This window comes from Colius striatus, chromosome 1, assembly GCF_028858725.1.
Source record: "Colius striatus isolate bColStr4 chromosome 1, bColStr4.1.hap1, whole genome shotgun sequence".
Classification (NCBI taxonomy): Eukaryota; Metazoa; Chordata; class Aves; order Coliiformes; family Coliidae; genus Colius; species Colius striatus.
The window spans coordinates 79,831,299-79,848,067 of NC_084759.1; the positions used below are offsets into that span (position 1 = coordinate 79,831,299).

At 38.2% G+C, this 16,769-nt stretch overlaps 1 protein-coding gene across 2 annotated transcripts in view; it reads right to left on the reverse strand.

Annotated features, from left to right (window-relative positions):
- SH3KBP1 (SH3 domain containing kinase binding protein 1) overlaps positions 1–16,769 on the reverse strand; it is a 221,619-nt gene that overhangs the window by 110,149 nt on the left and 94,701 nt on the right. For both annotated transcript variants that reach the window (XM_061999392.1, XM_061999401.1), the window contains one exon: positions 2,034–2,140. In XM_061999392.1, coding sequence (XP_061855376.1) covers positions 2,034–2,140 — 107 coding nt within the window. The remainder of the gene's footprint in view (positions 1–2,033; positions 2,141–16,769) is intronic.

Below are 16,769 nucleotides of genomic sequence, written 5' to 3' on the forward strand. Positions count from 1 at the left end.
TTTTATTTCCCCTCTTCCACCAGCTGGTCTACTTCCATGTGGAAGAGTCAAACAATGTCCTAGATTGCATGAATGCACTACATGATGCCAGAGGCAGAGCTTACTTTTCAGTAGCTGACAGAACAAGGTAATGCGTAAGGTTGAAGTGGGCATGGCCTCACCTATGTCATCTGTTCTTCAGCCAGCAGTTCAAAATAACCATGAACAATCCTCTTCCATACTACAGTAAAACTAATTCCAGTATGACATTCTGTAGCGCTGCCAATCAAAAAAGCAGCTCTAGACAATATATTTTCTTTAACCTTAGAGTCAGCAAGCTATCAATGCTTTTTTCAGCAGCAGCAGCAATTCAAGGTGCAGTTACGAGCTTAAGACTATAAAGTTTGTAATTGGCAATCAAAGCGAGTTTCAAAAAACATGCCCTTAACTATAAGCACACATGCAAGTGCAGGAATGTTTCACTTTCATCGTTGTACAGCTTTCCATTTTAATGCAAACATTTTCAGTCTCATTTGGATTTAAATAAATCTGTTATTTATAATTAAGCTGTTCAAATTTGTAAGACGATAAGAGATGTATTTCACAAGAGAAGTCTAGTGTCTCATCTAAATTATTTAATCATACAATCCATTCAGTAAAGTTAATTTGTTGGCTGGATACTAGGAATGGGTTTTATTCCATCACTATACTCTTGAAAGACACAGAATTAAAAGTTTTAAGTAGGGCAAATGACGGAAGATATTTGTGTGGCCATGCGAGGTGAAATATACTTAAAATTGCACAGGAAAAAACAGCTCATGTGATGCTGTGAAACTCATTATAAAACAGGCTTTACATTGTCTTCAAAATATGCTCTTAATTATCTTACAACTTTGACATCTTTCATTACAATTCTGCTCACAGACAGAATAAGGTTAGCTAACTGACACGTCACATCTGATTTCAGAAAGAACAATGTGCAGAGGTGGCGTGTGCAGGTAGGTTAAAGGAAAACCAGTGATCACTAAGCTTCTTACATTCAGATCTGAGAATTTAGTCTCTCATAAGAAATTGCTGGATGTCATGCAGACAAGTGACAGATGCTGGAAAAAGAAAACTAATTATATATCCTTGACAAGAAAATAAATGTTCACTTATTAGCTGCTGAGTCACAGGGGAAAAAAATCCTACAAATAAAATGATACATGCTGAAACACACCTTTTATTGGCTGCCTGAGCAGACTAAGGTCTTAGATATTTTAAGAGTCTGAATGCACTCTACTTAAAGGATTCATGTCAGCATTTTGAATTTTGGTCTTCATTCTATTAAGCTCAACAAGATATTTCTAAAATATCCAATGGAATGAAACAGAAGGTTTTGGTAGCTAAAAGCATTCCTTGATCCTGCAACCAGATTTGCTCATGCAAAGAAAATTTCTGTATCTCTGTCCAAGCTTTCGTAATTTGTTCCCAATCATTCTAAGAGACGTGCATTCATTTTCCACATTCATTTCCATCCAAGATAAGTGCATCTTGAGTCTCTAAAGAATTTGTTTGGTTGTAGGTTTTTTAAACCAATTATACTAAACTGAAATTGTTCAAATTTGCAGGGAAAGATGACAAAAGGTGAGTGCCATGGTTGAATCCCAGAGGGCTTCAAGTAAATTTCTTAAATGTGTTTAACTCTGTAAAGATAATTCTTCCCTGTGGCTGACTTACTAAAACTGGGAAAAGCTTTTTCTGCTACAATCTTCATTCTTCAGAGATATAAACTCAACAGCCCTGTAGCATAAACTTTGAGCTTTTTTCCTGAACAGAACTCAGAAGCGTCAACTGATTTGAGTAAAACCAGCAGAAGTTCTACAGGTAAAAAAACCCCTCACAAAATCCATAAGCAAATAATCACATCTCCTCACTGCCAACATTAACCCAAACATCAATACATCAGAGAAGAAAATGCCTGGTTTAAATTATATCTTAAAACACTACAAACTTAGCAGGCATAAGGTATTTCAGAACTGCATGTGTGTATGTTCCATTAAAGATCTGCTCACCTCTCCCACAACTTCGATGATGTCACCGACTTTTAATTCCAGTTCATCTTCATTTTGAGGCATATAACTGAAAGCCACCTGACACCTTCTTCTTCTGTTTCTTTCTCCTGGTGGAAATAAAGAGAATAGGTAAATCATAAAAGTGAAAACAAAATTCCATGTCAAATACAAGCCAGGGGAAATTATTAGAGACAAAATATCAAATATTATTTTTAAGCACTACTAAAATGATCTGATTTTCTTCAATGCTTAGTATATCTGCCTAGAATGAATCTACAAAAAGAAGGTGCAAAAAAGATTTCTGATGCATATTTATAATTAAATTCAATTAATAAACCAAATTGTGGGGTTTTTTTTTCCTTTCTGTAATATTATTCGAGAGCCAAAATTCAACTAATAGATTGTGCTTCCTAGTGACAGGACGGACAAACTTTACCCAAAGGATCTTTCAGTTGTATTTGCTGCAATTTCTCTTCTATGTTAATGCTCTATACATAGTGTAGAGAAATCCAGAAATTGGAGAATGAAGGGATCTGAGATTTTTTTGTCTTTTGGTCATATGGAAATAAACTTTCAGTTGATTACTTTGCCCTCCATCTCTTTCTCCATAATTCTTTCATCACTGTACAAATAAGATATTTTAAAATACATATATACTTTTATATTTATATACACACAGAGAGATATATGTATACATATGTATATACACATATTTGTACAGTGCATATTTATGCACTAATATCAGATTAAAGAAAATAGAAGGAACACCCATTCCAAAGGACTCCCAGAGCTTCGTGTGTCACTGGGTTAGTATGGTTAAGACAGACATATTTTTATGATCAGTCAGATACTGGAAATGATGGTACCAGCCATCCTTCTCTTCAGCTTGGATGTCCAGTCTCCCATGAGAAGCTGGTACAAGAGCTCATCCTTCAATGCTGGACTGGAGCAAGGCTTCAATTCACAGCTCTGATAAGAGTAAGACCCCTTAACTTGACCTTTCTGTCATCACAGTTTTTAAGACAGATAGATAAATTAAAATATTTAGTTCCAGAGCTTTGTCTGACAGACCCATTGCTTTACATATAAGTATAGTAACGTGATTTGTAGCAGAGAAGATGAAAGAACTTCCCTAAATTAAGTTGCTGAAGCTTGCTGCTCAGGCTCTACTAGCTGAAGGACTATTTACTGACATGAATCATGACCATGTTGGAATGTGGTAAGGGAAGAAAAGGTAGGAAGAAAGAAATAATTCAAAACACGGGATTCACTGATTACTCTAGGTGATGTGTAATGTATAAATCATAGTGTTTTGTATTATTTATATAAAAGTACCCACACATACATACACATACTCTACACAAGTAAATGTACTTTCTCTTATGCCATTTCTCTTAACTGCTAAACACGACAATTCTGCTCTAGGACAAACAGTAACAAAGTCACAGAAATTTTTTTCTAACCTATTCAATGAGACTAGAGGAAGAAGGGAGAAGAGATGGAATTGAATTAGGTTTTTGGACACTATTTTTTACAGCCACTGCAATCTTCAGCGAGTGGCAGCTTTTGAATGTTAAAATTAATACTTTAATGCAATGTAATGAAACTCACTCAAATTAGCTCTTTTTTCCTACCTATAGACGACTTTTTGTTCTTCACTATCTAAGCTAAAATGGTCCTAAATTCACAACTGTATACAGCTGCCTTAAACACAATACATACCTTCCATACAGAGTGCTTTTTTCATTCTACAAAAGAGGCTGACTATTTTCCCCAAAGGTAACATACCCACTATGATTTCTAATATCAGGTAGCAACTGATGTGCTGCTGTTGCCTGATGTGACAGATGTTAGTTGCCACCTTATTTAATAATCAATATGGTGTGACTCTTGGAGAATATTTTTGAGATTGCTAAGAGATTAAGAAATAAACACAATTCTGGATGTTAATAATAGAACTGTATTAATTCTTCCCCCTCTCATGTCATAAAGTTTATTTTTTACTGCAAAGAGGATCTAGCAGAATTCTGCAGTTATCTCCATTAGTGTCATGGCTGTATCACTGCTCTCCCTCTCCTCCCAAATGTTTCTCTAAAGAAATGCTTAAGTGGAGAGTAGCAAACCAACAAGAAGCCCAGACTCTATGTACCAACTAGTTCCTCTCTGTAGCTGAATGCAAGACAATAGATCCACCAGTAAAACCCTTCGGTTTTAAGGAGAAGGTGCTGATGGATCCCATGTACATACTAATGTTTGGACCACTTGAGCAGAGCATGAGTCACATTAATTGCTCTGTGGCCAACAGGTATCTGTTTTTTCTTACAGTAAAGCAACATACAGCAGTATGAGTTTTCTAAGAAAACAGAGCTGATAGGAAAAGAAGCCAGAGTAACCAAACTGTGTATACAAAAACTATTAGTAAATAAAAACTGCTTTTGCAAATGCCGTATTTCTACCCCAGCATCACCAATTTTTTGTGTTTCTTACCTAGCACGGAGTCTCTGGAAGTGGCATGGTCAGGAACCAGAAAGACAAATTAGGACAACTAACAAGCAGTTTAGCCAGAAACACTGAAGTCTTGGTTTTCTCTTGCCATTTCCCTTTTTGCTAATATTGACACTGAGTGTTATTACAGTCTGTGCTTCAACTGATAGTCATCTGAGATCTAGATGGCACACTGTTACTCTAAAATGTAAGTAATTTGACTGTCTGACGCAAAGTTATTTTAAACCATAATGGACAGCAATTCTGCAATGAAGACTGCAGCTGATGTCTAAATCTGAGCCTATTACTCAAGAGTGGAGTGGTACCTCCACGTTAGTGATACCTCCACGTTAGTGATACCTAATACCTCCAGAGCATATTTAGTCACTGTAAAAACAGACAACTAAAATACATCAGAAGAATGACTCTCTGGAGGTGCCTTTTTCTACTGGTGTGGATACATCAGATCACAACATCGAACTTTAAAACATCTAAAGTTAGGTCAAACGTAAAAAGGAATAAACATATATTTAGAAAATTGAAACAAACAAATATTCAAGGCACAAATGGAATTCACTTCAAAATGCTGTTTGAACAGATTCTAAAAATGATATGGTTGCCTATGACTGCTGGAGACCACAAAGACACTTCCTCCAGCTGTACACATGCAAGAGAGAGCCTCATTTCATAAGAAGTCACCTTGGCACTTACATGCTACCATTGAACCCAGGAAAGGTCATAAACTGACAACATGGAATTAGATGAAAAGTGTGCCAGCAGCAGAATAGACAGGAAGTAAACTATTTGAAATGAACTGTAACATTCAAATCCAAACTATGTTTTTTTAAACTTAAAACCTCTGTCATGAAACAGGTGTTTATATAAATGCATACATGTGCAAATAGGTAACACATTGGTTTCTATAGTCTACTTTTCACTGATGCCAATGTCTTCGTAGCTTGTCCTATCGGTGAAAAGCACATGGTTAACTTCACTAACAGAAGCTCAATCAACTCTACATACTAATCCACTTTTCCCACCACAACAAAACATGTACAGCAATTCATTCCATAACACAGCATAACTATTTTATACAGTCAAAAACTAAATTAAATAAAAGCCTTCAGAGAACAGACCCATGGAGCAAATGTCTGTCCCTCACTGCTGACAAAAGGTGTATCTAAATGGCTGACAATCTCACACAGTTTTGTAACCCGATCTGTTTTACAAAGAGATTTATCAATATCACTGTAGCTCAGACAAACAACACAATCTAACTGTTCCTAGATTTCTTTTACTACTGTTTTCTAATAAAGGAGTACTGCTATAGAAATGGCTTGTGTTAGGTTGGGACCTAAGACAAGGTTTGCAGCCTGAAGAGTCTGAAGACATCACTACTCCATCTAAAAGACTTCAAACAGAGTAAAACATGTAGCAGCTCCTGCAAGCCCATGGACTTCTCTCTACTGTGGGCTTGGTGGGCAGGCTCAGGTGAACCACAGGAGGAAACTAAGACCAATTGAATCACCCTTCAGTGGATTCAAAGTGACTGAACTAAGAAAAACCGTTTGGCAAAGAAGTCCTTGTCAAGTAAGTCTGTTAGGAGAAAAGCTGCATCTGTAGCTGGTGGGAACTGGTTCAATGCACGACGTCTCCTGGTTAGACAATCTGAGCTGTGGTATGACTCAGCTAGAAACCAGTTCTAAATTTAATGTGCATAAAGACAAAAGGCTGCTATTGTACAACTAAGAGATGACATACATGCCTTTAGGTTGCATATTACTAATTTTAATGGTACTAATGGAGATCTAGTACAGCTGTTCTGGACTACCAGACTAGACAGCCACTGTATTACTGGAGTTTTTGTTATAAATCATCAAATTGTGTATATTGCAATGTGAATGTTAAGAAAAAGGTTGAGCTACAAACGTACTGAGAAAAAAAGCTTCTTAAAATCATTGTCCTCAGTAGATGCTTTTGAGAAACAGAAGTTACCTAATTAAGAGCAAACAGATAGTATAAAAAAGTTAACTTTTTTTTTTAAGTATGTTAAAGATAGTGTTATGAAACTTGAGGTAACATCTTGGTCATACTTCATTCTAATATGGATTCTGCAACTATCTTCCACAAGAGCTCCACCATCTTATTTATATCCACTGACTTTAAAAAGCATCTATCTGACTTTAAAAGGCACCAGAATTGTCAACGTCTAATTTCCTTCTTTTCCTGAAGGATTTTGGCAGCATTTTTCTGACCTGGGATGTGACATGTCAATTCCAACTCTCACATCACACACATGCTGTTACAAGGGCAAATGCTTTTGGATGGATTACAAAAAAACCCTGCTGAGGTCTATTTGTTCCCCATGTAGTACAAAACAGAAGCAAGCTAGGTATGAATATTTGGTGGGGGCTGAGGGTAGTGATGTTGGGGTTTTTTTTCTTTGTTTTGGGTTTTGGCAGGATTTTCTGTTGTGTTTTGGGGTTTTTTTGTGGCTTGTTGTTTCTTGTTTGTTTTTTTTTTTTTTTTAAATTTGTGACATTATCATACCAGAGAAAAGAAATTGCAAGGAAGAGTGAGAGGAAATGAAATATCTGAGGTGCTTTCAATACTCTATCAAACAGTCTATTTAAAGCTGCTGTGTTGTTCTACAAGCTGATGAACTGGCAAGTGCCCTGCTTTAAAGTATGCAGCTGAATCACGGAGACTGCAGGTCTCAGTTAAGCCACAATGTAATATGCCATCACTGCAAGTAACATATTACTCCAAGTGTGTTAATGTTCTACTATTACTGAGGAGTAGGTTTTCTCTTGCTAGAATCCAGAGCAACTCTGCCAGGTTTCAACCATCTGGTTGCTGCTCTGAATTTTATGACCAATATTTGTCTGTAAGAAACTTGAAAGCCTAGAGGATAAATTTTTGTTCCACTATCACTTTTTAACACTATACACTGTCACAATAACTGCAAACCTCATATTGTTAGTGAACTCATTTTTTTGTTAAAAACATGCAGCAACATTCAGGCTTTTTATAATGTGTGAATCTTTTACATAACAGCACTAATTACTGGAAGCAACTTACAGCAACATGGTACCAATAGTCACATGCTTTTAGGACAAACTCATTAAATAACTGAGACTTATGTATGCCACAGCAGGAGCCAGGATTGTGCATTTGACAGACAGAACTGAAATATCAGTGAAGCCAAGAGCATTATTTAAGCCTAACTCAAAACAGAAAGAAATGCTACAAAAGTAACTGAACAAACTCCAAAACCACTTGCACAGTTTAATCATTGTGCTGATCTTGGCTAGGGTAGAGTTAATCTTCTTCATAGTAGCTGCTATGGAACTATGTTTTGGATTTGTGCTGAAAATAGTGTTTATAACACAGAGATGTTTTAGTTACTGCTGAGTAGTGCTTGCACAGCACCAAGGCCTTTTCTGCCCCTCACAGCACTCCACCAGTGAATGCAGATAAGCAGACACTTCTTTATTATGCAGCGCTGGGAAAACATGGGGGGGGGGGCGGGGGGGAAATAGCTCCTCCATACTTCATTATTAGTTACCATTTTCAGGGTTTCTATACAGCTCAAACAAAAGAATAACATTTGTCAACACAAGCATGCATAAAATGTCCATCTATTAATTTTAGCCCTTCACCTTGATTGGTTCCCAACAAACACAACATTTCCAAAATCACAGTAATTGGTCAAAAAAGATATCAGTCCCTTTGTTTTAGTAACAACTAAGGTAACAGCCAAGGTAACCTAACAAATACATTCACCAGGGTCCTGTAGCTAAGGTAACAAGTCCCTATCAGGTGTGGTATGTAACTCTTGCAGTTTGATCCTTATGTGATTCAAATGAATACTTACTTAATCAATAGGTGTTTGAGTTATTTGCAAGTGCTTAGCTAATTGATTGAACTATTGCCAGGTGATTAACAACTGCTTAACAAGTACTTGACTACTTATTGTGATGATAAGTTGTTAACTAAAATAATTGTGTATCTGCAACAGGTGGGACGTGTACAAGAAGCTGGGAGAGTACACAGCTGGGACAGCTGACTCCAGCTGACCAAAGGGATATCCCATCCCACGGGACATCATACTCAGTATATAGAGCTGGGGGAAGAAGAAGGAAGGGAGGACATTCAGAATGATGGTGTTTGCCTTCCCAAGTCACTACTATGTGTGCTGGAGACCTGTGCTCCTGGAGGTAGCTGAACATCTGCCTGCCCATGGGAAGTGGGGAATTAATTCCTTGTTTTCCTTTGCTTGAATGTGCAGCTTTCCCTTTACCTGTTAAACTATCTTTATCTCAGCCCATGAGTTTTCTCACTTCTACTCTTCCAATTCTCTCCCCCATCCCACTCTGGGAGGAGTGAGTGAGCAGCTGGGTGGTGCTTAGGTACTGGCTGGGGTTAATCCACAATAACCATACACCAACTTCTGTCTGAGTCTGAAAGTTTTGAAATGTATACAAAATAAGTAGAAACTTCTGCAAGTGCAACAGTAAGACTACAGTCAAATCATCACCATCAAGTTAGACAAAGCAAGTCCAAACTCCAACAGAAACACCGCTTTGCCAAACAGGCTGCTTATTTTATACTCCGTCTTTTGGAGGAAAAGTGTAAAACATAGTATTACACTTTTACATTTTACATTAACACGTTAACTCTACCATAAGCAAACCTGGAAATGTGTATCCCCATCAAAGACACTAGTTCTAGTACCTGTATCTTTTAAACTTTGTAAGGTGAATTATTATTTTTGGCTAGCATTACAGGTGAAACACTCCATCGTAAGATGAAAATTGGAGCTTGGTGACAGGGTTTCAAAGAGGCTTTTAAAACTACACTTTAGAAACGGTTACACAGTCCTGGTAAAGATTGGAAAAGATCGCTCAGCTTCTCAAGCGCTTCCAGGGATGCAAAAATATTCCTGAGCAGCAAATGATGCTTTTACATCAGCTTTTGTCAAATGACCCAGTCTCTTGCCTGCTCTCAACAGTAACAATTTGTTGTTCTCATCTACTGCCCATCACATGCACTACATTTGAAAGAGAAGCAAATGCTTCTGTCCTTCACTGTAACATTGGACAAGCCAAAGCATGTTTCAACAGGGTAGCTTACCCTGGTCATTCATAACTGAGTGACTTGGTTTACTGTGACATGCACTAGGTCCCACTATCTGGCACTGGGTTTCCCCCACCATCCCCTATGCAATTAGCACCTGTTGACATGAGGTGGCCTATTACCCAACATGAGGTCTTGCACTTGCCTGTGTATTTGGTTTCTTTTCTCATACTCGGAAGATAACTCGCAAGGATACATTACAAAAAGTTTGTCACACTGACTACCATACAATTAATACAAAATTACTAAGGAGCTTTAAGAAATACTTTAAGCAATACATTTCTGTAGCAATAAATTAGCTTTCCCAAAGAACAAGAAGAGATACACAAACTTGAAATACTGTTTCCTGAATGGCCCAAGAAGTTTCAAAATGCAAGAACAGAAACACAAGATTTGCAAATGGCTCATAAAAGGCCTTTCATCTTTCTCCTCTCATTGCAGAGATCTCAGGTTGTCATGGTATAATCTCAAAACATTATCCCCTTAGCCAGGTTTTCAGGTAGTGTTTGACTGCTTTGTTTTTTGCTGCTTTTTTTTTATACTGATCTCTAGAGAAAGCATTTCAATAAACCAAAACTAAACATGAATTGTTGTTGCATCTTTCCCACATCTCTTATGTTACATCACATAATTCACACCGCTTAAATTGCCTACACATAGTAGCACTTCACAACATACAGTAAATGAAAGCAAATAGGTCTAATTTGTGGAACCACTGTGCACATTCAGTATACTTTGTGTTCTCCTCTCCATAAGAGAACACATGGATTCTTACACAGGAATCTCCAAAAATATTAACTTTATACTACCAGCTTGCAGTTTTGAAGCTGACTTCCATCCAACTTGAAAAAAAATCCAGAACACTTTAAAAAGTATGCCTTTTTCTCTCAAAGAATGCTAACAGCTGTGCTACTTCATTTTTAGCTACCAGAGATCAAGGCTTTTTGACAGGTTCTCAGTTTCTATAATGATGACATACTGCAGGTCGTACTCCAACCTCTGCTACATCAGTTTCAAGTAAGCCTCTCTTATCAAGGAAAAAAAAAAGTCAAGATTTTATTTTCACTCCAACAGGTAACACACATTAAACAAATGCCTCAAGAAATGTGGAAAGATGCAGAAAATACAGCAATCAATTTTCTGGTTGCTGCACTGATGAGAGCTATTACACAATGAACACATGCAATAAATCAACAACACTTAAAAACCAAAACTGGGAATTTAGAACATGATAGATTTTTTTAAAGTCAAAAATATATTTTTCTTCAAAAATATCTATACAATATACATTCTGAAGCCATTAAAGGCAACACATTCACAGACAGAGTAGACACTTCAATTTCCTGCTCAGCAGTGCTTCTAAAATCTAGGAAAATACATTAAATTTGCCTTAGAACACAAACCCAGATTAATCCTAAATTCTAGGCAGCTAACACATGAAGCTAGGAGTTGTGCTGGAACACTGGGAAAATGATTCACCCAGTCTGGTGTAATGGGTCTGATTCTGCAGCACTCAAACCATGACGAGCAGTCACTTGGGTAGAAACACTCAGGCATGTGTCTCCCATGCCAATTAAGCCATGACATTTTCAAAACCTTGCAGAGAACAGCACTGTGGCAGGGCTGCTCACTGGGCTGCTGACATGCACCAGCTCAGCGTGCAAGGTTATACAACTATCCATCCTTTGGCTCTGCTGAAAAGAAAACACACCAGGAAGAACCCTCAATTGCACTCCTCGTGTTAACATTTGTTATTACTTCTCAGCTACCACCGTGAAAATGCTATAATCCAAAATAACATGCCGTTTTAAAGGGCATGTTATGCTATACATTGTTATTTGAGGGTTCCACAAGTGCCCAGGAACGTGTGTTTAGAAAAGCAACCAATAAACATGGTAAATTGAAATAAATCAATTACTCTTGCTGCTGCTGGCCCTCTGAAGCCCTAGGAACCATTAACTCTATGACAGTTGAAAAGAAGGTAGATTTCCCAAAAGGTATCTCAGTACTGAAAGCGAGAATATACAGTGTTCCAAAACATCCTCAAAAATGAATACTGCCACAGTATCCACACAAGATAGTTCATTCCACAAGCACAGGACAAGTATTTCTGTATTGGGCTGATCAGATGTCACTATCCTCCAAAACAGAGGAACAGGGGGAAAAAAAATAGAAACAAACCAAAAGGCTATCTATTTTGGCAAGTCACCAACCTACAAACACAGTGCAGGGAAAGAACAAGTCACCCCAGGAAATGCTGGAGAAGGAGGGGAGGCAAGCACTTCTGTAATAGCTGCATCTAGCCAGCCCTGTAGCATCTTAAGCTTTTGGTGGTATGAAACTCTGAATGTCACAGAAATTTTCCCATACTTTCTCAGTTTTTCTCATCAGTTAAACAAGCCTCTATGGTATTTATAAGCATTCATTTTTACTAAATTAAAATGATGAACTATTAAGAGTGATAGCTCATGGTAAGAAAAGTAATTTTGTTCTTAAATATACTGTCACTTTCAAAAGATGCCACACAGAGATCATATTCTTTTGGTCTTCTTTCTTTTACTTTTTTTTACAGGATTCTAACACACTCAAAAAGCTGCAATTTATGAAGAGAGTGTTTAATGAAAAGATACAAAAGGTAAAATGTTTCATTCCCTCATTACCACCTTGTACCTTTAGTTCTCAGGGAAAGCAGGCTTTACACATCAAAATTCTCTGCTACTAAGCATATCCAGAGGTTTATAGTCCTGAGTATAAGGGATTTACTTGATTGTGATCATTAATGTTAAAGCAACAACACATACCAACAGTTTCAAATCAAATTGCCCATGGTGAGCAACAGACTTTCTTCAGTGCTGGCTTGTCAAACCATAGAACAAGATTCTACTTCCTGAAGTTAGCTTAAACATTGAGCTTTATATTGCTATATTATGTTGCATCCCAGTTACCTCATGTTAAATTCTCTAAGATTTTCTTTCTTGCTTCCAGGTATGCTCAGCTGAATTTGCCTACCCTGACTTTCAGCTTATTTTTCATACATTACTCGTTGAAAGAAAAAGTTCTTCAAGACAATTTAGTGTCCTTAGTTGCATCTCCAGAACTTCAGTACCTTTCAGCAACTCTGACATGAGTTCCTACAAAAGTCTGTAGATAGAATCATAGAATTGTTTCGGTTGGAAAAGGCCTTTAAGATCATTGAGTTCAACCATTAACCTAACACTGGCAAGCCCACCACTAAACCATATCCCTCAGCACCTCATCTATACATCTTTTAAATGTCTCCAAGGATGGTGAGTTTACCACCTTCCTGGGCAGCTGTTACAATGTTTAATAATCCTCTCAGTAAAAAAGTTCTCTCTAATCTCCAATATGAATCTCCCCTAGCACTACTTGAGCCCATTTCCTTTTGTCCTACCACTTGTTACTTGGGAGAAGAGACTGATCCCCATCTCACTACAGCCTCTTCTGAGGTAGCTGCAGGGAGTGATCATGTTTGCCTTCAGCCTCTTCTTCTCCAGGCTAAACAACCCCAGTTCCCCCAGCTGCTCCTCATCAGACTTGTGTTTCAGACCCTTCACCAGCTTCCTTGCCCATCTCTGGACTTGCTCCAGTACATCAATATCTCTCTTGTAGTGAGTGGCCCAAAACCGAACATATTATTCAAGGTTCAGCCTCACCAGCACCGAGTACAGGAGCATAATCACTTCTCTGGTTCTGCTGGCCACACTATTTCTGATACAAGCCAGGATGCCATTGGCCTTCTTAGCCACCTGGGCATGCTGCTGGCTCATGTTCAGGCGGCTGTTGACCAACACTCCCAGATCCTTTTCCTCTAGGCAGCTTTCCAAGCCTGTGCTGTTGCATGGGATTGTTGTGACTCAAGTGCAGGACCTGCACTTGGCCTTGTTTAACCTCATACGATTGGCCTCGGCCTATTGATCTAGCCTGTCCAGGTCCCTCTGAAGAGCCTTCCTGCTCTCCAGCAGAACTATGTACTCACTCAGCTTTGTATCATCTGTGAATATACTCAGCATGGGCTTGATTCCCTCATCCAGATCATTGATAAAGCGTTAAACTGAACAGGCCCCAGCACTGAGCCCTGGGGAACATCACTGGTGACCAGCCACCAGTTGGATTTAACTCCATTTACCACCATTCTCTGGGCCCAGCCATCCAGACAGGCAGTTTTCCACCCAACAAAGAGTATATCCATCCAAGGCATAAGCAGACAGTTTGTCCAGGAGGATGCTGTGGGAAACACTGTCAAAGGCTTTACTGAAGTCCAGGCAGACATCCACAGCCTTTCCCTCATCCAGTAAGTGGGCCACCTTGTTGCAGAAGGAGATCAGGTTAGTCATTTAGGACCTGCCTGTCATAAAGCCATGCTGACTGGGCCTGAACCCTTGATTGTCTTGTATGTGCCTCATGATCATGCTCAGGATGTTCTGCTCCACAAACTTCCTCAGTACCAAGGTCAGCCTGACAGGCCTGTAGCTGGATCCTTCTTCTGACCCTTCTTGTAGATGTGTGTCACATTAGCTAACCTCCAGTCTACTGGGACATCCCCAGTTAGCCAGGACTGTTAGTAAATGATGGAAGTGGCTCAAGCAGAAGCTGAGAAACAAATTAGAGAAGTTCTACCACATCTCTGTGGTAGTACAGAGATCTCTTGCTTACTCTAGTGCAAGTCAATTTGACAACCACTGTTTTGCTTTGCTTAACAGAATTTATCCAAACAGAAACATTCCAAAAGGTTCACAAAGCTCTCTGGATAAGATCTACATTAAACAAAATTAACTGTCGTTGAATAATTCCTATGCCACTCCCCAATCACACATTGCCAATAAAACTGGAAGTGATGCAGAAACTCAAACAATTTACTCATTTGCATATCCAATTGAACTTTGTAATTCTCAGGCAACCTCAGACATCTCTTCTTTACTAGACAGTGCAGACAGGCAGAAGCTACACGTTTCTTCTAAAACATGAGTTTTATTACAAAAATCCTAATAAGCACTACGGGTAGAACCTTAAAATTATACAATGTCCATTTCTGTAAGCAGCATTTTTCTCCCTTATGACTCTGCCTTCATATCATTCAGCTTTCACATGCAAATGCATGTCATTTCACTGCTGATGAACACGTAACATTGGCCAGGATTGCTGGCAGAATAAAAATTATCAAAAGGATTGTTGCAAAAACACAGATGCGTTTTTATATACAGAACACTGAGCAATAGTTATGATGGTTAACAACAGTTATGTTCTCTTGCAATAGCTTGCTAGTCACTACTTGATCTCTCTTGCTGCCTTTATCACAAATGACTAGCCTCTGGTTCCAGTACTGAGATGCCCATTTGCCTACCCCAGAGGCCTAATGTTGTCATAACAACCAACATAATTAAATGATAGTGATATGGAAAAAATTTGCAATTACACTTAGATATTTAGGAATCAAAAATGTTAATTTCACTCTAAAAGACCCCTGCTTCCACATATTTCAAGTACTTTGTAAAATTTCTTCCACTGTTAAATTTTTAACATAGCAGTGGTTGTTATGGCCAAAAAAAAATTATCCAAGGCTGACAGCAACAAACTACATGATAGAATATGTTATAATCCTGAGCTACATTAAAAAAACCAGAACAAACCAAGAAGCAGAGGAACTGCTCAACATTAAGGAAGAGATAAAAAGGGTCTCCAAATAGTTGCCTTCTGAGAAGCAGAAAGGGAAAGCTGCTCAAAGTTAAGGCAAAATTCAGTCAGGAGAGAGGGGAGTAGGAGCTGTTCCAGCATAAAAGGAAAACAAAAAACCTGGAGCATCTTACAGCCTCAAGAAAACACATTAGTACAAAGTGATATAATAATTGTCTGTTCTGTGCTACACTTAAACACTGCTGCTCACAACTACACACTATCTTACGTCCCCAGGTTTTTCTCCCTGTTCCCTTATTATTCTGCTTCCCTGCATGACCAAAAAAAATCCTTGAAATTCTGCAGGGATGCGTTTGTGTCTTTACAATAATGAAATAAGGCAATTTTAAAAAACAAGGACACTCAAATGTGTTTTGTGGATGCACTCTATGTTTATAAGGGCAGATAAAATATGGCACTGTGTCTGTGTGATTAATGTATTAATCATGCTGCTTAAAAATGTCAATACAATGAAACCTCCTGTACCATTTTCCATAACTAAAGGCAATCACTGTTTAAGTATTAAAAACACAAATGCACACAGCTTTTTGTAAGGTACTCTGGGCACTTCACTATCCACAAGACTTACAATTACTAAACAATTTTCCAGCAACGTATTTCCTGTCCTGTATGCCTTAATATTATTCAATACACAGATTAAGACAGTAGGATAATGGTCATAGGTTTCAATTTATCTTCTAGATGAGTACATGGTCACAGACAATCACAATGGGTCTACAATTCCCTTCCATCAGTTTGGAAGAATCTGCATAAAAATGCATGTCATTAAAGTACCATGCACATGTAAGCCTCTGAAACCTTGCTGCTATCTCAGCCCACTGATCATTCATGACTTCATCTTTACTTTCATATGTATTACATAAAATGCAATTATCAAACATTTTAATTACTTCATCAGTCACCAGAAGCATTGATACATTTCAATATGGTTTTCACATTTGTTTAGAGAGGCCCAAGTACATACACCAGTGCCATCGCATACCTCTTCAAATGCTGAAACTACAAAACTAGTAGCTTCTTGATACTGAGTAGGAAGGGACACAGAAAAGTATATGATCAAGAACACAATTGATACAAGAGATGATCTGATCACTGACAGCTGTCAGTGACTCATTCACAACTAAGGGTTCAACACACTTTTGAAAGCCCTTGTATTATGTGCTGTATCTGATGACTTTAGGTACAAGTATCTGCTAAAGCCCTGTTTTTAAACCATTTTTTTTTCCTAGTTATTCTTTGCTGCTGATTAGAGAAGAGAAACAGAAGGATTATGCAGCTTCCATAGCAGCCCTTGCGTGACCAAGAAATTTCAACCTACTTCCCCTCATGTCACATCTCAGTTGTGCCTTTTGTTCACATATATCCCCACAGCACAGCTGCAGGCACAGACAACTTCCACCG